This window comes from Chaetomium fimeti (genome assembly GCF_033439085.1).
Source record: "Chaetomium fimeti strain CBS 168.71 chromosome Unknown B0H64scaffold_4, whole genome shotgun sequence".
NCBI classification, from domain to species: domain Eukaryota; kingdom Fungi; phylum Ascomycota; class Sordariomycetes; order Sordariales; family Chaetomiaceae; genus Chaetomium; species Chaetomium fimeti.
This window is the reverse complement of record NW_026944332.1, coordinates 2731601-2758911: the sequence shown is the minus strand read 5'-3', so window position 1 is coordinate 2758911 and position 27311 is coordinate 2731601. Positions and strand designations below refer to the sequence as shown.

The window sequence follows — 27311 nt, the reverse complement described above, 5'->3', positions numbered from 1 at the left end:
GTGTTCAGGGGGGGTGGGTGAACCCCTCGACATTCTCTCCCTCCTCAATACACGTCGCAGAGATAGGTACCGATGATCAAAGCGTCATGCCAGCAGCCTTGGTACTGTGTAAGTGACTTGGAAGATAAAAGGAATCGCCTCACGTAAGCCCTAAAAAATGAACCGCTCTTTCTTGCCTTCAATAGAGGTTGTTAGTCGCGCCTCCCACAAGTTGCATGTGGGGATTCACCGCCTGCCGTTTTGGGCTGTTGCATGGCGCCGCCTGCCGCAGACCGATAAGCGATCGGTGCCACCGCCTTCCGGCATCCGCGTCGCAACTGCCTACTTTTTCGATCGCGACCGCTCAAAAAAAGAGCAGCGCTTGCTCTGTTTTAGGCATCGAAATGTGGCCAGAGCCTGGCAATCTAACATGACGACGGGGTCCTGTTGCCAGCTCTGACAACCATGACGACCGCCGCTACCCAGCTTCCCCCCCGTGTTCCAACTCCTCGCCCCAAGCCGTCATCGCGCACTTCGACTCTCCAATCCGAATCGACGGCACCTTCCAAACCGCAATCTAGCCAATTTCCGGCCTCGACGGAGAGTCTTTCACAATCGCATCAACTGGGAGGGCCCCGTCGTGGAGGCCGCCCGGCATCAACCGCCGACCCTCTCTCGGACAAGGCGACCGCATTCCTGATACGCCGCATCCTCTGCCCCCAGCAAGCCGACAAGGGCAGGAGCTCGCCCGACTCGATAGAGGGCCTGTTGCCGCCCTTGACAAGCCGCAACGATGTCGATCTGCAGCTCTACGCTCTCATTGCCATCATCTTGAAGGAGTTCGTCCAGAACTGGTACGCCAAGATCACCCCCGACGAGGACTTTGTCGCCGAGATTGTCCAGATAATCGCCCATATCACCCGCGCGCTCGAGCAGCGGCTGAGAAAGGTGGACTTGGAGAGCCTGCTATTTGACGAACTGCCCGATCTTCTCGACAAGCATATCACTGGTCTGTCTGCGCCCCCGAGCCGGGAATGAACAGAGCCCGCGAGTGATGCGCTGACACCCCAGAACGCTCCAGCCTACCGAGTGGCCCACGATCCCATCACCCAGCCACCAGTCAGGACGGACCCGCGCGAGATCTATCACTCGCTGTGCCCGCTTCCCGCTCTTTCCCCAGTTCCCCGGCCAGAGGACCCCGAAAGCGTGGGCGTGCAGGCCGAGAACGAAGCAGCCTATCGCCAGTTGCTCGTCCACGCCTTCCTCGCCATCCTCCTCCCCACCGAAGACCTCGAAAATGACTGCCTGACGGCTCTGGTTGGCCAGATATTCTCGGAGCTAATTATTGGCAACACGGTAGCCAACAGACTATCGGAGCCATGGCTCATCTGGGAACTCCTCATCATCGCGTCGAGGACGGCCGGGCGTCGGAAAACAGCCGAGGATCAAGATCGTCCGGGGCAATCGGGCAACGGGTCATCGGCTACCAAAAAGCGCTTCTCGGCCCACACCCTGTTCTGGGCTGTCCTGCAGTGGTGCTTCCTCGGCATCTCATTCATCAAAACGGCCTTTGCGATCCTGATGACATCTGGCTCCTTGCCTCGGCGGACCTCTCACGGTGCGAGCCCCAAGAGCGCAACCCGACACGAGACCGGCCAGGGGCACACTCATCTCACTAGCTCCTTCGATGCGGATCTGCACGCACCCAAGATGCCTTTGTTGGCCTTTCGAACCTGGTCAGCCGTCTCAAATCTCGCCGAGATGGACATCCGTATGCCCTGGCTTCGAGGCGTATTGACGATGTTGCAGTGGATTGCCGTCATGGGTCCAGGACGAATTGCCGGCGTGGACGGCGTGCTTGATAGGTAGGCCAATTCTGTTTGCTCCCCTCCGTTTTGAACACTCACACCCCCCCTCCCCCCCTTTTCGCGAATTGGTCCGTCACACTGCATGAACCGCCGGTCACTGGACCTGACGACAACGATTCATGCCGCGAATCACCAGCATTTTTTTGCGGCTCTGGAAGTTGCAAGCGCAACACGGCAGTTTCACGAAGCTCGCGATCTTGGCTGTGCGGTTCACAATCGGACGTTTCGAGGTCCTCCACCGCTGAAAGAGGGGTCACTGGATGCAGTGCGTCCACCAATGCCCGACCAGGGCAAGGCCTCGGGGTAAAAGCTTGGATGCAGTGCAACACACCTCCCACATGTCATGCGGCCGAATCGGCGACCCGCAGGCAACGCTTGTTGCCGCGTCTTGTCGTTGAGAGCGTGCATATCATGCCTGGGCCAATCGCAAACCCCTACAGCCTTGGCCGAGTCTGATTGCACGAAGGCCCCGTGGGGCATCGCCAGACGATCCATCGACGAGCCTTATTTACGCGCCGAGCTGGAGACGACGACAGGGGTCACAAAGCCTGAACCATCTTGAACTCATTTTCTCCCCTTGTGTCGCTTCACGAGATCACCGGCCGCCGTGCACGCGTCGCACCGTCGCATGGGCCGCCGTCCGTCTTCTCAACGTTTCTTCAACACAGACACGGATCGCCGCGACGAAGCGTTCCCATTCTCGGTTGGCGGTGTCTTGGAGAACAGGATGACATGTCACATCATGAGACATGGACCCTTCCCACGCTACGCCAGCGGCCCAGCGTGGATGAGCAGGATCATGCAAGTGCCCATTCCCCGGTCGAAACCCCTCGCCGTGGCCCCAGGCCGATCTCTCTCTCATTACGGAGCTGCGTGTCCATCGTGACAGCGGTGCATGAGTACAGGGTTGGAAGGCATGGGAAATCTCCTCACTGCCGAAAGTCGTCTTGACATGACGTGAGAGGTCAGATCTTGGTGGCCAATGCTCCCGTTGCTCCCCTGATCCCCCGCATTCCAACGCCATACGAACTGGTGGCCCCGGTAAGCAAGCCGCCTCAGCCGAAAAGGTGCTTGCTCGCCTTGCCAATCTCTGCGGCCAGTGCCGCGCCTTCCACCGCGATATTTCATCCCGCTTGTCTCGGTCTTCACCGTTCTGGATCGGTTTGTCATCCAGCTTATCTCGACCTTGTCATGGCTGGACCTCCCCTTCCCCTGGTCGTTACGCTCGGGCTTGGACGAGCCGACGAGACACACAAACACGCACCCACGGGTTCCCCCACGCATGAATGATCTCAGACGAACCCCCAAATCCCCGCTTTCCGGCCTGACAAACCAGCCCAGTTTTCTCGTTATGCTGACAGGTTAATTCCAGGCTCCTCTCTCACGGCATCCAGCGGCATGTCTTAGACGCGGCTAACCTGCCCCCACTCCTCCGCACCGTGCGGGGGGCCCTGTTTCCCAACAACATGCCCGCCGGCAAACCGACGCTGGTCGCTCCCTCTTCCGACGCCGAGCTCCGCGAACTCAGGCGCAGGTGCGCTAGCGCGATTTGGGCGCTTGTTCCGAAGGGGATGGGAAGGCTGTATTTTGGCGGTGGCCTACTGCGCGCTAATTCCAATTCGAGAGCGAGCAGTGTCAAAACGGAAGGATCTGCGGAGCTGAAGACAGCTGTGGGAAGGGGCATGGGCAGGGACAAGGGTCCTTTGTCATCGTCATCTTCAAAGGTGGACGAAGCCAAGGAAAAAGCAAGGCTGATCCAAACGGCGCCAGCACAGACGAAGGAAGCACGAGGACAGGGACGGCCAAGATCAGGATCTCCGTCCCAGTCCCGGTCCCGGCGGTCCGCTCCCGCTCCGAGGCCGAAGACCGGCGGTCAGGGTTCTGCTGCTGCTAGCGCTGACCCACCATCGCCGCCGGCGCCGCCGCCGCCGTCGCCGTTGCCCAAGACCGCTAGTGCGAGTGAGGAAGCGACGGGCGGCATGGCGTCGACGGGGCCACTGACGCAAGCGAGAGAGGGGGGATCTCGTCAGGATCGAGATTACGACGGTGCTGATGACGAGGAGATCCTGGTGGAGATTGAGCGGGGCATTTTGGACGTGTTTTCAGATGCTTACTGCAATCGGCATTTGGTGTATGGCATCCTGGAGCTCGTCCTGGCGAGGCTCCTCCCGGAGCTGACGGAGAAGGGGGTTTTGGAGCTCTGGGCCGAGCGGCTTTCCGTGGATGGCTCATAAGTCGCCTAGTTAATGTCATACGGCTGTCAAAATCTCGACGAAACTGATGTGTCTCAAAATGCAGAGGGCCGCCCAGACTTGTGTGTGATTTGCCAGAGTACCGCCCCCAAACTAACTGGTTTGGTTGGCTGGACTCGAGAGGTCATGCGGTCGCAGGCCGGCCTTTTGGGAAAAAGACACCACATAAGTTCCCTTTTCAGGGAAGAGCATGTGGCCCAGTCCATTTCCTCAGACCTCGGCCAAGAGATAGACAAAAATCCCAGTTCTGGTAAAAAGTCCTCCGGATTCCAAACGAGCGTAGACCACATGCTGCCTTTCCATCCAATCCAAAACCATGATCCCATCCCATCCGTCCAATCCTAGCCCCAAGATTAAATCCCCTCCTCCGTCCAGCCTGCCACCTCCGGCTCCCCACTGTCCGTCCACCCAGTCCGTCCATCCAACCAGCCGAGACACCAACAAAACTGACGAGAAAAAAAAACACAACCCCCAGCAGTACTCCAATGGCTTGTAGCCCCCGTAGTTAGACCCTCGCGGGTCCCGTCCTGCTCTTGCCCCTTGCCGTCCCCAAAGCAATCACACCCTGCCGTCGGTAGCTCGGCTGCGGTTTGGTCGAAAACACTGACTGTTCGAGGAGGGATGACCAAGAGTAGTCGAACCCTCGCCCAGACAGCGCGCGCCGTCCGCCCCGCCGACCGCCCGAGAGCACACTTGATAAGAAACCTTAAAGTAATGCAAAGATGGTATAAGAAAGTATAATAGTATACAGAGAAATGGGAAAATGCATCAAAGATACCAAACAGACTGGCGGATAACCGCTGAAGTAAAAGTAGAGAAAATGGGGGCTGAAACCCGGGAAAGGAAGCAGAAAAAACGAGAACCCAAAGGAGCCAAAAGCAATGCTTGAAAAGCGAAGTAGTTTCAGGGTGGGGAGTCGCGTGAGCGTGTGTATCTTCCGGTGAGGGAGCGATATCGATGTATATTCGGCAACGCCAAAAACCTGGGTATAAGGAAGTTTGAATCGCGTAAAGGGGTATATCGTGTGGCGTATATGTGGTTATATATTTATTTTCGTTTCGTTTCGAGAACGGAGAACGGTCGGATCGTCTTGGCCAAGGGTCGTCCCGGTCGTCACCCGCGACCATCTCGGCGTTTGAGGTCGGGGAAGGGGAGAATCCGTCTACCCGCTCATAGATGGCTCCACCTTCATCATGCCAGGCGGCGCGTTTGGCATCTCGCTGTCACCTTCGGGGATTCGCGACAGTCCCCCCATCCCGTGAGCGGCGGCCTTGGCGAGTTGATTTTGGTGGAGGCGGAGCTTCTCAGTCAACCTTACCACAGCCATGTACTCGTTCTGATCCACGAATCCGCTGGCGGTCGTGATAAATGACAGTAAGGTATCGGCGGCTCTCCGTGCATCCTCCTGCGTCGGTGAACCCGGAGACGAACCCACAGCACTGCAGGTGACGGGCGTCGTGACGGATCGTGTGATGCTGCTGTTGCTACTGCTGTGGCGAAGCTGGGGCGGAGAGACTGCCTGATCGAACGTGAAGCTCGGCCCGTTACTCGACTCGAGGGCGGAAGACGGCGCGGTGGACGGGACGTGGTACTTAGGAGTAGCGGGTTCCGCTGGCTGCGGCTGGTTCATGTACTCAAGGTCCAGGGTGGGAAAGGTTTGACTCCGCGGCCGCTGAAATCCGCCGGCTCCGTGAGGCGGCATATGACCGCTCCGGTCTCCGGTGAGAAAAGCGCCAACATTGGCGTCCGGAGAAAAGTTGAACGAGGCTGTCGGGCTTATCGCGCTGCCAGAGAAAGACGGTGTTGCCGCATCCGTAAAAGCACTAGACAGAGACGCCGTACTCTGTGAGTTTGTATGTCTGTAAGCGCCGTCCGACGCGAAGCCCATGAAGCTGTTGATGTTCTCCTTCTCCTCGTCGCTCTTGTTCGCCGATAGCGGGGATGGGGAGAGGTGGTGTGAGGGTGAAGCGGGCGAAATGGCGCTGTGTGGCTGGGACGGTGCCAGCGATGGTGAGCCAGAAGCGCGCATACTGTCTGGGATGTTGGTCTCGGACGCGCGGCGTATCAACCTGCTGGAGCCGATGCCATGCTTTGACATGAACTTGTCCAGCCAAGACGAGCTTGTGAACTCGAGAAGAGAGTCGCCCGAAGCCAGAGAAGTAAATGCGAGCGCCCTCTCCTTCAGTGCCTCCCTAGTGACCACGATGCCATTCTTTTTCGCTTTCTGGAGATAATTTGCCAGCGCTTTCTCAACGTTGGCCCCTTTCCCCTTGCCGGTGCGCTTTACCGGAGAGCTACTCCGCTCCTCCGAGTTGAGGTACTTGTCTTTATTCCGCAAGACCTTAGATACGGTACTGGCGAGCATGTTAGAGCCGGCGGGGAAGCCGTGGACGGGTGCCGCTCTGTGATCTTACCTCCTTTCAACGCCGAATCGGGCGCCAATGTCGGTCTGCTTTGCGGTCGGATGGTCCTCGGCATACTGGCACATCTCCCGGCGGTTCTCGTCCGTAAGGGTCTTCCTTGGCTGCGATGTAGTCTGAATGGCGGGCAACTTTGACGTCTTAAGAGGCGCTGTGATGGAAGGAATGGGGACTGGGGGAGCAGAATGCGGCGGACCAAAGTTGTTCGGGTTCGTCAACATACTCGGCCACGGAGCGTGCGCATGGGGCATCATGAGCATGGGGAGCTGGGTGTGAGTCGCCGGGGACTGGTGAATGGGTTGCGGTGGTGGCGGTGGTGGCATCCTGCCGAGGGACTCTGAGGGTAGACCATGGGTGATGGGAGGCATGAAGCCATATCCACCTCCGTAGTCCGCCATGGTTGTTTGGTGATGAAAGGAGTTCATGTCGACCCAGCCTTCGTTACCATACGTGTTGTCGTGTGAAAGATGGCTCTCCTGGTCCATGCCCGCCGAGGCCGTGATCTGGTTGTGCATGGTGACGGGGGCTTCGTCTGATTTAGACGGAACCGGACCGGGCGGGTAGATGGGGGGAGGGAAGGCGCCGTTCCTCGAGTCGTGGGATTGGTGCCGTGTGAAGGGCCACAGGGCGTGAGGGGCCACACGCAGAGTCTCGCAGTTGTGGAGATCAACTCGTCCGGAAGGGATGGGCAAGACAGGACTCAGGAGACGACATGCATGCTAGGGGGGGTGCCGGACACCAATTGGTCCCTTGGATCGGACATGCAGCGGTCGAGCTGTCAGCGAGGTTGCAAGTCGGGGGGCAGCCGGGTGCGGAGTAACACAGTCCCCAAGGTAAGGTAGCGTCTGCAACGACGTCGGTGGGGGTGGCCGTTCGGCAGGTCTCTTTTCTCGTCGAGGGGGTGGCGGGGATGGTCTCGGCTGGGTGAGGGCCGCTGAGGCAGAGGATAGTCAAGAGGCGGCGGGAGACGGAACCTTTGGCGGAAGGCTGCGTTTTGTCAGACGGACGGGGAAGATGGGAAGGCTGTTAGAAAATGCCCTTTTTTTTCTCTTTCCCTTTCTTCACGCCAGTAGAGTCCTGTTAGAACCTTGGTGGCTTGGGGAGAGTCCCATCCGGAGTCGGATATCCAATTCGTGCAGAACGAGGGACCCGACGGAACTGGGCGGCGCCGACAGCATGGAGCAGCTCAACCGGAGCTGGGAAGGAAGCAGCTGAGCTTGGCTCTCAACGCCGGGGACGGGGGGCGATGATGCAGTCGGGAGCAAACAAAAAGCGATCGACCCAGTGACAAAAGAGCAGAGGGCTGCAACGCTGGCGCCGCAGATGCAGTTCGACCTCTGGGGCTGGCTGGTACGAGATAACTAAGTCAGACGTGCAGGAGAGCAGGCATTTGGTGGAGGAGAACCTGCCCCGAGCGGCATATGTAGTCAGGGAAGACGGCCTGCTGAATGCAGTGTGTGTGCATCTCCCGGCAGGGGTTCCAGGGTCCTGGCCCGTGGGAGGGCACAGGTCGCAAGCATTGGGCTGCCCGGGGCCCGGGGGGGGGGGGGGGGAGGCAGCGCAGCAGCGAGCATGGAGCCAGCCAGCGGCGGAACGGGAGGGTGTGTGAGGTGGGTGGGGGGTGTTCAGGGAAAGAAAATCGAGAGGCGTGAGCCGGGGTGGGACAACAACCAGTCCAGTCAGTCTCCCCAGTTCGGGCCAGTGTGGATGGAGAACAGGGGTCTGTCTGAAAAGAGGAGCGAGAGGAGGCAGCAAGAGCGCTGATGACGGCACAGTCCACGAATGCACGATTCTGGTGGATGAAGGGGAACGCACTTGCCCTCGGAGTGGGCCGAATTCCCAAAAAAGGCGAGAGAAAAGCTGCAAGAAGAACACCGAGACTCCGAGCCAGGCTGCCGCTGGACTTGAATGGAAAGAGCACGCCGTGCTAGCGTGGAAGGAGCAGCGCCCGTGACGTCCAGTCCCTCACGTTCACGTCGCTGGGCGGGCAGCGTGGTGCGCGGAGTATTCGAGTAAGATCCCGGACAGTGTGCCAAGTGCTCTCTCGCTGGGTCTCCCAAGGTTGAAAACGGTACGTGCCGTCCCCGGGTTGTCTCGACTGGGCAAAAAGCAACGCTGAGGCTTTTCTGCCGCCGTTATTCGCAAGCTCAGTCGAAACGCGGTGGCTGACGGCCAAATTTGTTCCACATCGCCGGCCCCGGTCCCATTTCGTCGTTTTTGCTGTCAAAGGAGAGGGATTTAACTTCGTGGCTGCTTCGGGTTCATCAACCGTCATCATAAATGTTCGGAGCTTCCGGGCAACAGTTAGAGTGTACATCTGTACTACACTTCGTCCTGAAGTGGCAGCCGCAGGCCCGGCCCACCATCGCACACCTTCCCGCCTGCACTACCACTTACACACACGGGCACCGCGGTCGGCCCTCGCGGCTGCCGTGAACACAACCTCTACTGCTAAATGCGGCACTGCACCGCCCACCGGGTACTCACCTGAAAGTCAATCCACGTTCGGCAGCGACGGGTAGTTGCAGGACCGAAAATCCGCAATATCCCGACCTGGGTAGTATACATAAATAAAAGCGGCCATTTTCAAAGGGCAGCACTCGAGGACTCGGCGGCGGTCTGCACTTTGGAAGATCCTTCAATAATCCCGAATTGGTCTCCGATAGTGCTGAGACGACATTGACGCTAGTTGCGAAGTAACTCAAGGCTGTCCATCATCAAACCATGAAGCTAGGTGAGGCTGCACTCCTCGAGCACCCGTCGAGAAACAAGCGAAAACCTCGAGCTCCATCTTCAGTTTTTGGTGGGGCCGCGCTTGCCCTCAGGTTCGGGCAGGTCCGCCCAGGTACCCGGGGGGGAAGACCCCACAAGGATGCATCTGGTGCAAGGACTGGCCGGCCGCATAACGGGCCTGCCCTGCGGCCAACTTCTGGGGAAAGCGTCTGTCTCGCAGGCCGTTTTTGGCAGCGGCATGGCATGGCGCCCATGCGATCGACCGCGTTTATCGAGTGTGTTGGTGATGGAAGCCCACAAAGTTGCTAATCCGCGTCGGCCCGCAATCACACGAAAACCTCCCGAAACCAATTGGATCCGGTGCCTGCCGGACAATCCTCAATCAGTCAAGGTGAGGATCGCTTAAGCCGGCTCGATAGTCATTCTCGATAATCCCACGGCTCGGCATACCCGCCGCGCTCCTTGTTTTTTATTTCATTTTTATCAGTCAGTTCTCGAACCGCTGACAGAAGGAAACGCACCATTTCCTGATCGCCGGCCCAATTGGTCTAACGCCGGGTTCGCATCGAGCAGAGACACGGTCGCATGAAACGGCACCGCACCGGATCTGCCCAGTTCCCAGTTCCCGGCTTTTCTGAATGGGCTAGTGCAGCAGCGCTCCCAGGTGTGACAAGGTGCGTCTGTCTTTGATCCATTCATTCCTGGCCTTCGAGCCACGCCAAGATATGATGATCCAGAAGGACCTCAAAAAAGATCTGACAAAACGGTCGCGGCAACGTGACTGACGGAGATGCAATCTTGGGGGCGGCCACTTTTTGACAGGGGATGCGATCTGGGTTGCAATTGCTCTCAGGGAACCAGGGTGTTCGGTGCGTGCGTGCCACCGTGCCTCTCTCTTCTCAACACCAACTTCCCGGGAGGGTTGCTCGCGGACCGTGTCCGAGACCATCCAACGGCGACGAAGAGAGCCAGAACTGGTTTGTCATTGGACATAATTTCCGGGTTCCTGCCCCCACCATTGGGCAGAAAATGGTGGTCCTACAAGACACAAGGGCCCAAGCGCAGGGCCGGCGTGGCATCCCACTGGCCAAGCCGCTTCGTAATGAGTTCTCGACAGCTGGCTAGGATGCGGGAGGGACCTGAAGCGTGGATGGCTCGCGCGGCAGCCTTCCACGAATCGAGATATCGACGCAGGTAGGGGAGGTCGGCCACGGACGGATTCGCGATTCCCTCGGCTTTTCAGCTGGCAGCGCGGCCCCAAACGCCTTTAGACGTAACTATTTATTTGTTCGACTTGAAACGCGGTTCAGAAATGTTTGTCACACTCTGTTCGGACTCAGCCAGGCTCGGTCAAGCTCAGCCAAGCTCAATCAGGCCAATTGACCATCCACAGTGCCATCGGAGGATAAATCCAAAACCACGACTCCATCGGCATCATCAAAATTATCAAGCTTTGGCCTCGAGACGGCCAGTCAGCAGCCGGCAAAGAATGGTGGAGCAAAGGCCACTCGGCGATCAGCTACCGAGCCCCGCAAAGACACCACGATCCACCATCAGGGCGAGATCTTGCTTGATCTCCCGACCGTTTTCTCTTTTTGCCCGTCAGACTGGTGCTCAATGCTCATCAGCGTCCTTGGATGTGGATCCCCCAACTCTTTTCATCAGTCTGTTGGTTGAGACTCTCTCAGCCATCGCTCGCCCCACCGACGACCGTCTGGTGGCCGCGGCGTTTGCGCGGCTCGTTTCCAGTTCGGAGCCCCCTGCTTTCCTATCTGGGCTCTGGCAGCAACACCGGAGGGCATCATGAGGTTGCATCGTGCCAGGGGCGCTGGCGATGATGGCCCGGTCCGTCTCAACTTCGCCCCAAGACGACCAACTTGGGTGCTTGGCCCCAGCTCTCGACGGCTTCCTCCCCGGTCAAACTCCACAATGTTGATATCATCCGCCGCTGACGGCCGCGGCTGGTCAAGACACACAAAGATGGAACCAACGAAGATGCAGCCCTCAGGCGTGTTCGGACTGCGGCTGCGCGCTCGAAGCCAATAGCCGCCGCAGTCGCTCCCAACCGACTCCCCGTGAGTGACAGAACATGGATGCCCGCCCAGCTTCGGCCGAATCTTCGGCCTCTCGCCCTCAGCCTCCGACCGCCTGACCCGGATCGATACCACAGTGGCTGCCGGCCACGATGGCCTCTGTTGGCCGTTGGATGGTGTCACGGCGTGTTCCAGCACAGCGCTGAGAATGAATCGTTACTTGCCCTCTTCCCCCACCTTTCCCTCCGGCCCCCTTGGTGAGGGGGCTCAGCGGCAAAGCACAAGGTGACGGGACAGATTTAACTGACACCACACCAAACCGGCTGGCGTGCGGCCAAGCGGAGCGGCACAGGCACCGAGCTCCCAAGGTATTCCGTATTAAGCAATCCGCGAAGTCCTGGCGAGAAACGTGCTTGGGCAATTCAAAGGCGCGCAGATCATCCCGCTCGCTACCCGGATTTTACAATGTTGCTCCCCATCTCGCGCATGAATGTCTGTGTGGTCCGTCTCCTTTCATGCCCGGTTGAAGCGACTTGGGAAGGCTGATGAGGCTGCTGCCCCTCCAATGCATTTCATCTGAACTCTCACCGGAACCGACCTCTTGTGCTCCCGCAGCATGCAGGATGCAAGGGCCAGTTCTCTCCCTATTGCTACCCAATCTTGGAATGCCGTCTCACCTCCAGATTAGCGCCATGCAGCGCCTGACCGATTTGTCAACACCATGACCACCGCTTCCGCGATCCCGGCGTCCGGGGGCTTGTCGCCCGTTACCAGTAGAAAGACGTCTACAATCGCACTGCATTGCGCCGCATTGCTTATCGCCGACGTACCCAGCGTCCCGCTCCCCCCTACTTGTATGTCAACCCAACCAACCCACCACTTACACTACTACAACGGGACCGAACCGGGACCGCTGCTGGTCTGATGTATGGATGAATGGATGCATGTCTGTCTCCCAACCTACCCTCGGTATCGCTGAATCGACCGTGTACGCCCCGAAGCCAGCCCGCGATCGCGCACCCACCCGAGCAACAGCAACGCCACCACCAGTAGGATATAACTAGGTACCTACCCACCCCCAAAAGCCGGACCGGTAACGCCCTCGGGTTGGCGGGACTGAAACACGGCCGCATATGTCCAAGCCCAGGCCCAGCCCAGGGGGGGCGAAGCCGGTGTGTAAAGTGCAGTTTTTTTACCCTCTTCTACCAAGTATGTGTGTGTACTATGTCGTATGCATGTCCCGGGCGGACATACCGCCTCTCCGTTTTGTGGGTTTTGGCAGTTAAGCGCCGGCCTGGGCCTCCTCCTTCCCCTGCTCAATGCTGCTGCAGACTGCGGACTGCTGTTGCTGCTGCTGCTGCTGCTGCTGCCTGCCCTGGTCGGGTCAGCCCTACGTGTAACCAACCGCTGCTGCTGCGGCTGCTGCTCTTTCCCCGCTGCCGGTAGATCGGGGGTTGGGAATTCTTCCCCCTTTTTTTTTCCAGGTTTTGCTGGCGTGTTGGCCGGCCTGGAGGGTTGTGTTGCAGAGGTTCGGCTGTTGTTCGGTGGGATGCGTCGAGGGGGCGTTACCGGGTTACGCGGTTACGAGGAGGGTTATTTTGGTTGTTGTTGCGGAATTTTGACTCGGGGTGTGACAACATCATAAGGGGTTGGAGGTGAGTGGTGGCCATCTCACCGGTCTGCGAGCTGATGACGCGATCCGAACCAGGGGGTTTGGGTTGGGTCAGTCATGGCAACGGTGACACGACTCGGACGAAGCGTCAGGGGTTTTGGGGTTTGTGGTATGAGTGTCGACGATGGCATTTTGCTGTCCGAGAGAGCGGTGCGGGATGTGGTTTTGACAGATAGCAAAAGTTGAACAAGGCCGGGCTTCTGAGTATTGTAAAATGTTGCCCATTCTCAGTTGGCTCTATATACAACTGGTATATGCACCAGTATAGTCATGTCATGCGTGAAGAAAGAAATGGTATCATGGCGGGTGTCCATCATAAACTTCCGGTTTTTGTTTTCCCAGTCATCAACCCCCAATGCCTCCCCCCCGGCCCCCGTTAACCGCTCCTGCTCGAACGCGTGAGACATAAAGGGGCTCAGCCATCGATTCGGGCTATCCGGACCCCGGAACGTGCCGCCAGCCAGCGCCCCAAACGTTGCACGCAAGAAGGGAACCACCCCTTCGAGGTATGAGGGCGGCTAGGCATTGCTCATGATGCCCAATGTCCTCCCGCTAATCTAGCTCACTAGAACGGGGCTCGGCGTCTTGTAGGTTGGCTGAGCTCGCCCAGCCATGGTGTCGCGAGCGGCACTCCTTGGCCAACCCGTGATACTCGCCGATCAAGAGCACAATCTTAGCGCTTGACAATCGTGACTGAGACATGGTTAGCATTTCGGGCCCTCCCACCCCTTATATGAGCAATAATGTTTGTACATACCGATATCCTCATCCGCCAACTCGTGGGAGAGACCGACTCGTTGCGGTTGGTGCTTTACCGACTTGCCGTAGACGATGGCCGACTTGAACTGCTCGGCAATGGTCCTGTGAATAGCGTTACACTGCACAGCGTTAGCTCTCCGGTTTCACCTAATTATTGAGGTTTGGAGGAATCAGCGCTTACAAAGTCTTCAACCGTGCACTTGGTCGACCGCAACACGACGGGCGACGAGTAGTCGGGCATCTTGCCCTTGGGCTTGGTGTACACCCGAACGAGGTTCAGCTTCTCCCACATGGCCTCCATCAGCTCGTCGACGTTCCACCCGTGCTCCGAGCTGATTGGCACTGAGTTGGGGATACGGTAAAGCAGATCGAGCTCCTCGATGCTGATGCTGTCGATCTTGTTGAGCACGTAGATGACCGGGATATAGCTTCGGCTCTTTGCCTCGAGGATGTCGATCAGGTCGTCGATGGTGGCGTCGCAGCGAATGGCGATATCCGCCGAGCTGATCTTGTACCTGCCATTCCGTCAGCACCAGCCCGCTCACCCAGTTAACCGCGAGGTGTTCACTCACTCGCTCATGACTGCCCTGATCTCGTCGTGGTCGATGTGGGTCAGAGGCACCGTGCTAGTGATGTTCAGCCCGCCCTTATCCTTCTTCTTGAACGTGATATTCGGCGGCCCCTTGTTGATCCGGATGCCAAACCCCTCCAGTTCGCTCTCGATGACCCTCTTATCAGTCAGCGGCTTGTTGACGTCCAGCACGATAAAGATCAGATGGCACGTCTTGGCGACGGCAATGACCTGCCGCCCACGACCACGGCCGTCCTTCGCGCCCTCGATGATACCGGGCAAGTCGATCATCTGCAGCGGCGCGCCGTTGTACATGACCTGGCCCGGCACGCTGGTCAGCGTCGTGAACTCGTAGGCGGCGGCCTCGGAGTGCTGGCCGGTCAGCCGGCTCATGAGCGTGCTCTTTCCGACCGAGGGGAAGCCGATGAAGCCGACACTGGCGACGCCCGTACGGGCAACGTCGAACCCCGCGCCGCCGCCGCCGCCGCTGCTCGACGGGGTGAGGAGTTCGCGCTTGAGCTTGGCGAGTTTTGCTTTGAGCTGGCCGATATGATACGAGGTGGCTTTGTTCTTTTGAGTCCGAGCCATCTGTTGGGGGGGGTTGTGAGCGGTTAGAACTCGGGTAATCGTGGGTCGAAATAGGGGGCTGCTAGACGTACTTCGGTCTCGATCTCCTTGATCTATTATCGCATCGCTCGTCAGTCTTCCGGCGTCGAACGCTAATTTGAAGGGGGGGGTTGAAATTAATATACCTTCTCCACTGTGGTCGACATGATTGCGGTTTTGTGCTAGTATTGCCCCTCTCAAAATATTGTTTTCTTGCACCGGGAGGCGGTGATGGGAATACGTGCGTTGGATGGTGTTGTCGAGTTTCGAAGTTCAAGAGTGGGAATTTTGATGGTGGGGCGAAATTCCATGAGGGAGGGCGTCCAGTGCCAGTGAGTGGGCAACGGCTGCTGCCCCGCAAATTGATGTCACAGGGAGGAGGCGCATCAGAAGTCGCCCGAAACAAGAACATCAAAAATCTTTACATAGGTAGACAGTACTGAGTAACTATACTGGGTGACTGGTCATGATGATCGTCTGGTTCTCGTTGAATGTATACTTTCAGTTATTTATTTACACTTTGGAAACTCAACCCCTCAATCACCGAGGCCCCAGTTCCCTTTCCTCCTCCACCCTGCAAACCACCGCATTCCCTGAACCCTCGAGGGCCCTTCCTTCATGGTAATGGTAATAAACCAACACACATTTGACATGGTCATTGTACATTCCCAAAGCAGCAAACCCCACTTCTGCCCGGGTTTCATTTTCAAGGTTCCCGTCGGTGGACTGCCCCGCTGGGTCACTTCCAGGGGATCGTCTCGACCGTCCATCTTTCGTGTCATTGCGCATTCAGGTAGGTATGGGGACGCAATGCTCGTGTCGCTTGTCGTCCGGGACCGGATTCACCAACAATACCCGCTTCGTCCCCCCTTGAAACAAAGAAGATGGTTTGTCCATAGGACAAGCTCGGGGTGTCAAGCGCATCCCGAGATAGCACCGCTTATTCGGTGCTGGTAACCGTGCCATGCGTGCCGTGCGTGCCGTGCGTGCCGTGCGTGCCGTGCGTGCCATTAACTAGCGGTCGGGCCTGCGCAGGGCCCACCTCGGAAGACGGAGAGATAGGGTGGTTTCCGACTCCGTTAGTCGCTATCGTCGTGACTAATGCCGGTGGTCTTACGCCGTTAACCCTTGCAACCGCCGCATGGGATGAAGCGCCCGTGGGAGATGTGTGCACCCCGTTAGGTAGCACCGGTGATTCAGCATCAACCATCGAGTCGTCGTGGCCCTGTTGTTCTTTGGGGAGCCTCGCGTAGGCCGGATCCTCCGGGGCGGCTGTGACAGGACCGCGGCGGGGAAGCCGCTGTCTCGGGAAAGGCGATGTGCTAGCCTCCCTGAGGCTCGGCTTGTCTTCGGAGACGAGTTTGCCGTTGACGTAATGTTTGTTGCTCGGCGCAAACCCGCGAAGACCATTAGCGTCGGGGTCATGCTTCCACTTCTGGCGAGGCGTCCAGCTGATGGACTGCTGTTCGTTCTCCGGAAGCTCGCAGTACGTCATTGTAAGCTTTACGTTGCGAAGATGCTGTATCGTAGGGATGATGTATAAGAAATCTGCGGCCTGCAAGCTTGTTAGACGCCAAGGTAGTAGAATGGGATCGTGCACCGGATCGCCGCTCACCTTAACAAAGAACATCTCCATCGTAGCAAATTTCTCCCACGCTTCCGCTCGGAGGGTTTCGAGCATGCGATAGGCCATGTGGCGGGGGTCCTTCTCTTGGTAGTAGCCTGGAAGCTGTTTACCGAGATCAAAGAGAACAGGTGTCGTCAACGCGTATCTGTCGGACTCGAGCCGCCAGAGGGTACGCTTCGCGAGGGGTGAAACGGGTTTCCGAGCCCAGCCGGTATCTGCGCGTATTTGTTAGCAATATTTCTCACCATCATGGGCTCACGCTCATGGCAAACATACATCGAGAGAGGTCCACGTCCTTTTCCCCGAGAAGAAGGGCTACTTGGGTGTTGAGCAACCATTGTTCTCTGCCTTCGCTAGTGCCGTTCGCCTCCGGGTTGATGCAATCGTACCGAACACCTTGGATGGTGCTGAACTTTTCCGCAAACTCAGCCTGCTTGGGGTTGGCTACGCCATCAAGCCAGCGCAAGACGGGCGGCAACTTGGCTAGGCGGGCACGTTCCTGTTCGAGACGAATCCGCCGTTGGTCGGCTTCCTTGGCGGCACGTTCGGCTTCCCTCGCTGCTCGCTTGCGCTCCATCTCCTCGCGGAGAGCACGCTCCTTGCGTTCTTGTTCCTTCTTCTCGTCTTCTTCACGCCTGCGCCTGGCCTCCTCGGCGGCTTCGCGCTCCAGCTGCTCCCGGCGCAGGCGTTCAATTTCGTCCCGCCTCTTGCGTTCCTCTGCCTCCTTCTGTCTCCTCTCCTCCTCCTCTCTCCTCCTCCGCTCCGCCTCTTCCCGCTTCCGTTCTTCCTCCCTCTTCCGTTCTTCGTCTCTCTTCCGTTCTTCCTCCCTTTTCCGTTCTTCCTCCCGCTTCCGTTCTTCCTCCCGCTTTTTGCGCTCCTCTTCCTCGAGCCGTCGTTGTTCTTCCTTCCGCTTCCGTTCCCGTTCCCGTTCTTCCTCCTCCATTCGTCGATGTCGGTGTTCTTCTTCCTCGCGCTTCCGAGCTTCGGCCGCGGCGAGTCTCCGATTTTCCTCTTCGCGCCGGAGCCGCTCCTTTGCTTTTTCCTCGTCGTCTCTGTGCCGCTTCTCTTCCTCCCTTCTCTTCGTCTCACGCGCCCGTGCCTCAAGCTCAGACTGCCTCTTCTGCTCCTCCTCTAGCTGTTCTTGAACTTCCTGGCCCTTCTGGAGAGGGGCCTTGTGCTCAGACCTCTCAATCACAGACGGGGCTGCGTCAGGCATCTCGACGTCCGGGTCCTCGGACTTAACGTGAATGCTACCCTCGGAAGAGATAGACTTCCCGGATTCGCGACGCCCATGGTGGAGAAGCGCCTCTGCCTTCTTCGGCTTTGACGTGGGCCTACGGTCTTCCTCGTCTCGTGTCTTGGACGGGGGTCGAGGTCCCGCGGCTAAGCTAGACGTTGGGTCACGAGGCATGGATGCTTTGAGAAGTCTGTCGTCAGACTGGCTAGACTTCGGCCGCTTCTCCTTCCCCTCGGCATCCAGCCGTCTCCTCTTGATGGGGGCCTCGCCGCCGTCCTTATCTGAGTGCCCAGGGTGTGGAGGTGTGGCGCTGGACCTATGTCGCTTGCCGGTGCTGTCGCCAGAGACGGATAATCTGTCACGAGATTCGTCCCTCTTCAGAGCTTTCGTCCGGTCGTGATATTTCTCCGTCATCTGCGTCTTGTCGGATTCATCCCGAGGACTGGACGGCTCCTTCATAGAAGAAGCAATAGAAGCCAGGCTGGGACGCCGTTGCCTATCCCGCTCTCCCTTCAGTTCCCGTCCGGACACTAGCTTCCGTCTTGGCTTGGCCGCTTCACCTTCTGAAGATACAGCAGCCAAATCGGACTCGGTGCGCTTGAACTTGGCCATAGGTTTCCCAGCCGGTGACTGCTCTCGGTCCGGAATAGCGATTGTAGGGATACGATCATCCTTCTTGGGTCGTCCAGGCCCGCGTTTCGGGGAGGTCTGGTCATCTTGGTGGGCGGTAAAAGAGCTGGCTCGTCGCTTCTCCTTGGGGCTAGCCGAGAGTTTGGCAGCGGTAAGTCTTTTGACCTCCCTTGTCGGGCTTATGGCCTTCCTTTTGAGAGGTTTGGCGGACTCGTCCCTCGTTTCCAGCCTGCGCCTCGGCTCGCGGTCTACTTCTCGCCTGTTGGGTGATCGGTTTTTTGAGATATCCTTGTGCGACTTCCGATGCTCGTCGTATGCGTCCTTCAGCATGTGTTCTTCCTCCATCCAGTTTGGGCCCCGGCGCCTTCTCGCAATTTCGTGATAGGCCTCTCCTTTGATCCGACGGGTAGGGTCGAAATCGGTCTGGTCGAGAAGAAGCCGAACGACCTTGATGTTTTCCTGGCCAATCGCGGCCAACATGGGGGTCGAGTGCTCGCTGTTCGGACTCGGGATGGGTAACGGATCAGGATTCGCCCTCCCCAACGCTAGCAAGAGCTGCATGACAATATCATGACCCCCTCTAGCGGCGGCAACCATGGATTCCGGGTCGTCGAAGTTTTCCCTCACTTGCAGAATGCGCGTCACCGTCTCCTCGTCGCCACGGGCGGCCGCCGAACGAAGGGTCTTGTCGTCCATGGGCATGTATAGCAGATGATTACTAGTCTTGGTCGCGCGGACGGTACCGGCTCTCCGGCCGGCGCCGGCGTGGATGGAGCTCGGTGCACCGGGTGACCTCCTCGGACTGTCGGGGCCGTACGATGAGCGAGCATCCGCCAAGTCTGTATGATGCTCTTCCGAGGTTCGTCGTCGCTCGCCCATCTTCTGCTTGGCGTCGTTCAGAGCCCCTCTAATCTCATCCGCAAAGTCAAGCTCATCGTTCACCCGATCGATCGGCTCCTGGCCGTACGCGTTGGCCTTGCGGGGGTTCACGCCGGCATCGAGAAGGATCTTGACGACGTCCAAGTGGCCGTTCTCCACGGCGTCTAGCAGAGGGGTGTCTTTGTCATTGTTGACGCAGTCGAGGTTGCAACCGGCTTCCACGAGCAGCTTAACAATATCGTCGTAGCCATTAAGTGCAGCGATCTGCAGCGGCGTGTTGCCAGCATAGTCGGCCACGTTGATGTCCTCGGGACGGTCCTGTAGCCTATGTTTTGCTGTGTCGTACTCACCCTTAGCGCAAGCTCTAGCAAGAAAGGTCTGGCCGTGGGCATCGAGATGCTTCTTGTGCGGCGCCATTTTGGCAGGAGAAACGGTGGAATCGGCGGTGGCGGGAGTCGCCAATCCGCGAAGTTTGGAGCTGCGCGGGTGTGGGCTGCCACTCGCTGACGAGTCGTCCGAGTGGTAGTCGGTCGACTGGAGCGGAGCCGGTACCCGCTTCTTCTTCTGGCTTAAACCATTAGAGTGCGTGAGAAGCTGCGTCGAGGCGCTGCGGCGGTGAACTCGGGCCTGCGGCGAAATGGACCGAGTCCGGATTGAAGGAGGCGGTTCGTGGTGTGACTTTTGGGAAGGGAGGTGATGTTTGCGGGAGGCGTCGAGACCAGAGCCCGAGGTGCGTTGGCGCCGGATCTTGCGGTTCTCGGCCTCGTCGTCAGAGTCGGGCCTCGGCGCTTTGCGCTTGGGAGGCACCGCCTTGTCGAGCGGTTTGCTTTTGTCTTTCGTCGAGGGTTTTGTCGAGTCCACAGGCGCTGTCTCAGAATCCGACCTCGAGTGGGCATTCGACAAACGGCGGCGTCGCTGGGGCTGAGGTGGAGATCCAGGCGCGGAGCTCAGGCCGCTAGACCCGTCCTTGACCTTGTCCTTGACCGTGGGTTTGTCCAGGTGTTTTTTCTTCTTACCGAGAATGGACGGGGTGGTGCTTTCGTGCGATCCGGCCCCGGTAACCAACGTGGGCCTCTCCGGTTTTTCGGGGCGGCGGCCTTGGTCGCCCTTGTCACTCTCACGCTCCGGCATCATGGGGGCGTGCCTCAGGTTGATCAATGAAGAGGGGGCCTCATCCGTGTCGCTCTTCTCGTGCTTGATGATTTTGCGTACTTTGGACGGCGAGTGGCCATCTTTGCCCGGCAACACGATCGTCTCGGCATCCGAGTTCCCGTCGGCGGCTCCATCTTCATCGCTAGGGCGTGCAGAGGAGGCACTCGGCCTGTTCTCTCTGTGGGAAAGCTCGGGTTTGGCGACGCTAGACAACTTTGTTACGGCGGCGGGCTTGGGGTGATCGGAGTCGCTGCCTGGCCGCTTGGGAGAAGCAGCAGGCTTCGTGAAGGCGGGCTCGGCAGCATTCTGCGCATCCATGTCATTTATTTCGAAAGACAACTACCGTTTTGCACCATCCTGGTCGCTGGGATGCTGAGACGTTGAATCACGCGGAACGGGGATGCGCGGCGATTGATTTGGGGCGAGGGGAATGATGCGACAAAACAAGCCGAGATCGAGGTGTGGTGATGAAGAGAAATGGAGACTTTGTTGGTGATGAGTGAGTGAGCCTGGCACAGACAACCTGGAACCCACACAGCCGCCTCTGTGTTCAAAGCACGCTAGCAGCGACAAGCAGAGAAAAGGACAGGGGGGCACAGTGGGTGGGTGAAAGCGAGGGCGCGGCACCGCACAAAGGCTGAAAAATAAGAGGTCGAGTCACGCGGGGAGATCGACGGGTCGAGGAGACTGCAGGATGCAAAGCAGAGCGTGTTAAAAACGATATACTGATGATACAAGTTGCCGTTTTAGAGATGGCCGTGGATGGCTTGCTGATGAGAAAAGTGTTTTGTGAAAGGAGTGCCACCTCGGGACGTGATTCGAACGATGGATGATAGCCGGCTGGTTGTGCTCTTGGCTGAAGGCAAGAACGAACAAACCAGCTGGGCTCTGGGATAGGCGGAACTTGTCGATTCCCAGATCAAAGTCTGATCGCCACCGCCGCGATTGGCTGGCAACGGGATACGGTGGGCAACTTTACCCTTGTGTGCATTGCGTATTCCAGAGCGAGAGACCAGGGTCGGAGGGGGTTGTGGCCTGTGCATTGCCTGGGCAGGAGCTGCTGGGTCGTTGAAATTGCGCCGGCTGGTTGGGGCACGCAACCCGACTCCCGAGTCCTAGCATTGTGCACAGGACGGGATGCTTCAACAAGAGATGTGAGGCGCTCTGCGATTGCTCGGGCCGTCCCCACTGCTGCCTGTTCGAATGGGCAGGGTCGCGCTCTGAATTCCGTTCGTGACGAATCCCGGGGCTCAGAAACATGCAAGGTGCCAGTGTTGGAGAGGGACACTCACGACAGTGTCTCAACGAGTTACCAGCACAGCCTCGGGAGGCCCGAGGCTTCAGGGTTTGCACAGAACAATCATTCGTGCACAGGATGAGCCATTCCCAAACAGCGTCATCATGACCCAAGCACCAAGAGACCGACAGATGCAGCGTTCCTCTTTTTCCCATCCTTCCAGGTTGCTTGGGTGCTTGGCTCCATGTGCTCTTGCCTTGCGAGCCTGGCGTGTTTGTTATGGCCCACTTCGTCCCGGCCTTGCCCCTCTCCAATTTCCCCGTGCCGCTCCCCCAACAGCAACCTGCAAGACCCGCCCGGACTTCCAGGTTGCATTTGCATCTGCACTGCTGACTGCTCCGCCCCTCCTCCACCCAAACAGGGGGAAAGCTTCGTTGAGAACGGCAGCGGCACACCCGAACAAGTCGAACTCGCGAGCCTGATGGATCCCCCTTCTTCGCCGTTTCATCTTCCGACATCACTCGAGCCCTGCAGAATAGATGCGCTGCCACCAGCGGCGTACTACATCGCGGACTTCATCAGCGAGGAAGAAGAAGAAGCCATTCTCCACAAGGTAGCTCGACACGCGCCGCTTCCCAGGGACCCCAGCACCTATCTAACCGAAACGTCGTGAAGGTTGAAACCGCACCCAAGGCAAGATGGAGACAACTCACGCACCGCCGGCTGCAAACGTGGCCGTCAGATCTTGTGAAAGACACACTGCTCGATTCCCGGCCGCTGCCCGACTGGCTTGAAACCCCCATCGTCTCTCGCATCCTCTCGCTTCCAGTCGCAGACGGCGAGCCGAATATGTTTGCCGATAGCCCGCATGGCCGGCCGAACCATGTTCTCGTCAATGAATACCCCCCAAACACGGGCATCATGCCGCACAAGGACGGCAGTGCCTACTATCCCGTGGTGTGCACTGTGAGTCTCGGCTCGAGCCTCTGCCTCAACCTGTACAAAAGTAAGGAGGATGGTGCTTTGGACCCCGAGCCAGTCTGGAGAATTTTGCAAGAGCCGCGCAGTCTTTTGATTACAACGGCGGATCTCTACTCGGAGTACCTCCACGGAATCGAGCCGATCTCGGCCGATGTAGACATTTCGGAGCAGACCATCGCGAACTGGAGCCTCTTGCGTTCGTCGGTCTTCCGAGATGGGCTCAATCAGCGACAGACGCGCACCAGTCTCACATACCGCGATGTGCTGAAGGTCTCAAAGCTTGGAAACAAGCTCGGGTCTAGATTTGGGCGCTCTTGAGGAACGGATCGTTCAGAAAACAAAAGGAATCATGTTCCACTTGTTCGCGACTGCACCGATGCCGAACTTTTCAGCGTACCACTTGCGGGTTCCCGATGCCGTGACTCCCAGGTTGACCGCAACGAAAATGAGGGCGCATATCAGCGTCCGGTTACACCACACACCGCGGGGCGCCGTGGCGATGGCCATGGAGAGGTAGAGGAGGCACTCGCAAGTGTAGTGCGGGCAGATGTAATGGTCGAACATGCCGCCTTCCGGTACCGAATACTTCTTTAGCCCAGCAAGGTGCTTGTGGCACCTATACTGGTTGACCCAGGCAAACAGGAATGCCGGGAGTGCGACGGCCATCTTGATGAGGGACTGCGCATCATCTGTGTAACTCATCAGGTCCAAGATAGCACCTGTACGACAGTCAGCAGCGTAGCTTCATTGTCTCCCACCGGGGCGGGAAACCATACCCGATCCTTCCACCCAAACGGATACGCTGATGGAGAGGTAGAAGAGGAGGCCGAGCAACCAGTGGACAACCCACATGGTAGACTTGGATGGTTTGATGATGGTTAGATGCTCGAATACGCGTCTGCCCCCCTGGAGAAACATCATGAACCAACCCAGCGCCACCTGTCCCGATGTGGCGGGCGGCTGCTGGACTGCGGCTTGTCTAGACGCGACGAACCGTAACACGGCTCCATCGCCAAGGTACTGAACAAGCCAGAAGACAGAGCATGCCAGAGACACGACATAAAAGGCGCCGAACCATGAGTGCGGCACCTGCGTCCACGATGTGATGGTGTCAATGAGCGAAAGCAGCCGACCGCGGTCCGAAACATCCCTCGGTGGCGTATCGGTCGGCGAGGTCTGAGCCTTGCGGGCGCCGTAATTAACCAGAAGGGTCTTCGCGTCACGCGGCATGACCGCCACCGCCAGCACGCCTCCAGCCGCGAGGAGGAAAACGGCCTGGCAGCATTGCGCCGGCGTGACGCTGGATAGAGTTGCGAGGGGCTGTTGCCAAAATTTGTCTGACTCCATGTCGTATCAGCCGAGACGGACAAAGGATTCTCGTCGAGTGTAGTTGATGTGGGTTCGATGTTGTTTGTGTTGTGATCAAAACACCGGGATTCTGTCCAGATATCGACGCTGTCCCACTTGCCTCGGCCTCACCTTCTTCCGCACCGCGCGCAGCTTGGCGGCCTTGACTTTACATCGACTCATGGAATCATATGCTCGGCGAGGGCACATTCATTGTCAATATTACGAGGTAATCAATAACTCTGGCTACCAAGTGAAACATTGCCAATACCTACGAGACACGGCCGCCACTACAAGTATTACGCGTCACTACTCGACAGAGACCGGTCCGACATCATTTGAGACAATAATACATTCTCAATTTTACTTGTCGTACTGCTCCCCAGCAATAGTGTTGTGACGAGATGGGTCATTTATATTAAACTAATACTTTCCACTCCATGTTCAAGGATAATGTCTGTTGTGAAAGACGAGGCGAGAGGAAACTACTTACTGTGTAGGCGGACTAGTCAGAGCGACGTAGAGGGCCCGTTTCTCGCCGTACTGTGTAGAGTTCGCGGCAGGAATTCGATATGCTGCTGGGCCCAGGTCTCCTGCATTCACCCCTTCTCTGTCGTTATTGTCCCGTGCGAATCTATCATTATGCTCATATTCACCCATCACCCTCCTAGAGCTACCCGGACATCTCAGCCGCCAAAACAACAATGACGGTCTATTCCGTTCGGATCACGGTTAAGGGAACTAATCCTAAAGCCGTGGTTTATATATGGGTCTCATTTCCATTTCCATGCTCACTGTCTCATAGTTGGTGGTTTAGAGAGGTGGACGGCCTACATGGCAGGAACTATTAGCTGAGAGTCGAGGTAAACCCCGGCCATAGGTATTGTGTTAACGGAAGTAGCGGAGTGGAAGCATCGTGGGGTTCATTAAGTAGTGTCAAAACATGAGTCGGTTATCGAACCGGCGGAGAGGAGTGGGGGAGTACTTGTCATCTAACGGCCAAGGCAGAAGATATCGGCTTATAATAATCCGAGGCATTTCTTTGGAGCGACTGGGGTTGGCCGCTGTGATTGCGGAATCTGTAGCAGTCTCTCGCTTGGATGTTTCCGTGAGCTGGAAATGGACGAGGACGACAGTTTCACGGTCACGGTGGGCCGTGAGCACAGCGACGAAGGTCATCAGCCGGCCTCAAAGCAAGGCGCCTTGAGATGCATCTCTTGAGCTAGGGAATCGTTGGTATGGTATACTACAGGGCGGGTTTATTGGCTTTTGTACATCTACTTCAGGTGAGCCTGGAGGCTCTCGAGGACCTGTACTTTGTTAGTAACCGTAGCGACAGCACTCCTGAAAGGCGAACCCACCTCCAGCTCAATCTTCGCCTCAGCAATATCCTGCTCGCTGCCGCTGCCGTTCGCAACCTTCTGCGCCTCGGAAATCTGGGCGCGGACAGCATCGGCGCTGAAATCTTCCAGGGGAAAGCCCTCGACGGCGTTGATACTCAGGGCCGAGTTGGGCTGGACGACGGCGAAACCACCGGAAACTGTGACACTCTGTGTAAGCCACAAGCATTCCTTCTCCATTCTCGGGGCTCTCCATGTCGAGACGTACGGAAGAAACGCTTGCTGCCGCTCTCCTCGATGACCTCGACGACACCGGCCTTCAGCTGCTCAATCGACGGGACGTGGTTGGCGAGGACACCCATCTCACCGGACTCGGCGGGGATGTTGACCTGGACGGCATCCTGGGACTTGTAGATGGACTAGATGGGTGCGGGAATAAACAATCAGCTCGGAGGAACGTCGCATTGGTTGGTCACGGTCGACCTCGTGTCTTCATCGCATGGGCCGCGGCCGCATAATCGTCCGGTCATTGAAGTGTTCGGGACACCGTACCTGGTGGGGAAGCGACAAGCTGAGCTTGATCTATCGGGAAAAAGGTTAGGGAGCCATTCAGAGCAGGGCGCAACACGGCGGGGACGTACCTTGTCAGAGACGGCCTCGGCATAACCTCTGCGCTGGAGGGGAGCGCGGATGGCGGCGGGACGCGCCCGGAGAGCCGCACGAGCAATGCGGAGGGAGTTCATGGTGATTGCGGTCTCAATTGCGTGCAGAGCGTCGGCGAGGCCACTGTCGTTCGTCGTCAGAGCAGAATTGGCTGCGGACCCAAATTCGCTTAGCCGGGATTGTCCGGATAGCTCTGCGGAAGAATGTTTGTGCGCAAGATTTGCCAAGCAATGCACAAGGCGGGGTCTGCTCCCCGTTTTCCACAAATGTGACGGTTTAATGATTTACTTCTGATAGACGAATATAGGAGTGCACAGTATGCCTAAAACAGAGGAACCGTCTTTGCGAGTCGACCGCCATCAAATCTCCCAGGTCTCACATGTCGGTGTCCTCCGTGTCGCCGTGCATTGCGCTTGCGCATGCTCCCAAGCCACTTCTGCACTTTTGGGGTTCACCGCAGCAGCTGGAGGCCGCTGTGCTGCGTAATTCAGCGCCTGATGGGTTTCACCATACCCGCCACGAACCAGTAGCCGTCCTTCATCCCTCATGGCTTGTCTGAATGCATTTGGATTCGTGGGAGATGCAGACGGGATTCTGAAGTTTGCCGGTTTCTTGGCCGTTTGCTGTCTGCTGCGTTCGCCTGAATCAAGAGCCCAATCAGGCTACGATCGGCCTTTGCGCTGGGGTCTTCCTTTACCATTGGTAGTTGTTCCCATGACTGACGATGATTCTGCAAAAGTTTGGGATTTGCAGGTTTCTGGAAACCGTCTTCCGCTCAACACCCTCACCGGGTCTGTAGTTTCAGGACATTGGGCCGGAAACGCAGCACGCCAGCTTGGCGCCGATCAACGGTGAAACGGCCCAAGGTGGCCCGGCTTCGGCAACGGGCCTTCGGGATCCTGAGTTGGAGCTCTTTGAGACGACGGAGGCCAAAATATGGGCGGTGAGCGGGGAGAACTCTCATCCTCACGTGTCCCTTGGCGGATGTGGCCAAGTCGTCGCCGTTTCTTTTGTGTCTCGACTCCGGTAACATCCAAACCTCGACGAAAGCCGTCTGATATTCACCGACTTATTTGATGGAGTATTCGACTCCTGTGTAAGCGCGGTGGCACACCAACTGAGAACCGCCAAGGACGGAAATCGCCCTCGGATGGTGGACCCTATTTCATGCTTCTGGTTTACTGGTGTGCTGGTGTGCTGGTCCGCAAATGTTGTCGAGTCGATGGGGTGTCCTGTGGTAGTCTGATCCGACGAGCATTTCCTCACTCGGATTCTCTTCCAAAATCAAGGGTCCCGAGTAACTGGACGAGAGTTGGGCTCTCTCA

The 27311-nt window shown here is 57.8% G+C and overlaps 11 protein-coding genes across 11 annotated transcripts; 4 read left to right on the top strand and 7 right to left on the bottom strand.

Moving 5' to 3' along the window:
* The first annotated feature begins 214 nt into the window (after positions 1–214).
* Positions 215–2284, top strand: B0H64DRAFT_160260 (PXA domain-containing protein). Its single transcript, XM_062798583.1, has 3 exons — positions 215–988; positions 1061–1844; positions 1984–2284. The coding sequence occupies exons 1-3, from the start codon at positions 445–447 to the stop codon at positions 2090–2092; spliced, it is 1437 nt and encodes a 478-aa protein (XP_062659488.1). The 5' UTR covers positions 215–444; the 3' UTR covers positions 2093–2284.
* B0H64DRAFT_160261 (uncharacterized protein) lies at positions 2285–4248 on the top strand. Its single transcript, XM_062798584.1, has 2 exons — positions 2285–2648; positions 3220–4248. Exons 1-2 carry the CDS (start codon positions 2476–2478, stop codon positions 4079–4081), a joined length of 1035 nt encoding a protein of 344 aa, XP_062659487.1. The 5' UTR covers positions 2285–2475; the 3' UTR covers positions 4082–4248.
* Positions 4249–5261: 1013 nt separating this feature from the next.
* B0H64DRAFT_322361 (uncharacterized protein) lies at positions 5262–6917 on the bottom strand (the record flags this gene model as incomplete). Its single annotated transcript, XM_062800559.1, has 2 exons — positions 5262–6453; positions 6514–6917. The coding sequence occupies 2 exons, from the start codon at positions 6915–6917 to the stop codon at positions 5262–5264; spliced, it is 1596 nt and encodes a 531-aa protein (XP_062659486.1).
* Positions 6918–10913: 3996 nt separating this feature from the next.
* Positions 10914–12231, bottom strand: B0H64DRAFT_374123 (uncharacterized protein; the record flags this gene model as incomplete). Its single annotated transcript, XM_062802311.1, has 3 exons — positions 10914–11487; positions 12116–12133; positions 12170–12231. 3 exons carry the CDS (start codon positions 12229–12231, stop codon positions 10914–10916), a joined length of 654 nt encoding a protein of 217 aa, XP_062659485.1.
* Positions 12232–12363: 132 nt separating this feature from the next.
* Positions 12364–12969, top strand: B0H64DRAFT_160071 (uncharacterized protein). Its single transcript, XM_062798581.1, has one exon. It carries the CDS (start codon positions 12517–12519, stop codon positions 12928–12930), a length of 414 nt encoding a protein of 137 aa, XP_062659484.1. The 5' UTR covers positions 12364–12516; the 3' UTR covers positions 12931–12969.
* A 692-nt stretch (positions 12970–13661) lies between these two features.
* Positions 13662–14875, bottom strand: B0H64DRAFT_323676 (P-loop containing nucleoside triphosphate hydrolase protein; the record flags this gene model as incomplete). Its single annotated transcript, XM_062800620.1, has 3 exons — positions 13662–13835; positions 13898–14231; positions 14289–14875. The coding sequence occupies 3 exons, from the start codon at positions 14873–14875 to the stop codon at positions 13662–13664; spliced, it is 1095 nt and encodes a 364-aa protein (XP_062659483.1).
* Positions 14876–15833: 958 nt separating this feature from the next.
* On the bottom strand, positions 15834–17736 carry B0H64DRAFT_322796 (uncharacterized protein; the record flags this gene model as incomplete). The annotated part of the gene is made up of 3 exons (XM_062800582.1): positions 15834–16448; positions 16509–16735; positions 16797–17736. 3 exons carry the CDS (start codon positions 17734–17736, stop codon positions 15834–15836), a joined length of 1782 nt encoding a protein of 593 aa, XP_062659482.1.
* A 705-nt stretch (positions 17737–18441) lies between these two features.
* B0H64DRAFT_302198 (uncharacterized protein) lies at positions 18442–20736 on the bottom strand (the record flags this gene model as incomplete). Its single annotated transcript, XM_062800107.1, has 2 exons — positions 18442–19886; positions 19986–20736. Coding segments are annotated over 2 exons (2196 nt in total), but the record flags the coding sequence as incomplete, so codon positions are not given.
* Positions 20737–22136: 1400 nt separating this feature from the next.
* On the top strand, positions 22137–22954 carry B0H64DRAFT_417544 (uncharacterized protein; the record flags this gene model as incomplete). Its single annotated transcript, XM_062805253.1, has 2 exons — positions 22137–22268; positions 22331–22954. 2 exons carry the CDS (start codon positions 22137–22139, stop codon positions 22952–22954), a joined length of 756 nt encoding a protein of 251 aa, XP_062659480.1.
* Positions 22955–22966: 12 nt separating this feature from the next.
* Positions 22967–24166, bottom strand: B0H64DRAFT_323630 (uncharacterized protein; the record flags this gene model as incomplete). The annotated part of the gene is made up of 3 exons (XM_062800619.1): positions 22967–23325; positions 23413–23977; positions 24068–24166. 3 exons carry the CDS (start codon positions 24164–24166, stop codon positions 22967–22969), a joined length of 1023 nt encoding a protein of 340 aa, XP_062659479.1.
* A 1094-nt stretch (positions 24167–25260) lies between these two features.
* On the bottom strand, positions 25261–26394 carry B0H64DRAFT_374119 (ATP synthase; the record flags this gene model as incomplete). Its single annotated transcript, XM_062802310.1, has 6 exons — positions 25261–25293; positions 25345–25523; positions 25592–25742; positions 25876–25905; positions 25965–26109; positions 26366–26394. The coding sequence occupies 6 exons, from the start codon at positions 26392–26394 to the stop codon at positions 25261–25263; spliced, it is 567 nt and encodes a 188-aa protein (XP_062659478.1).
* Between the last annotated feature and the right edge of the window lie 917 nt (positions 26395–27311).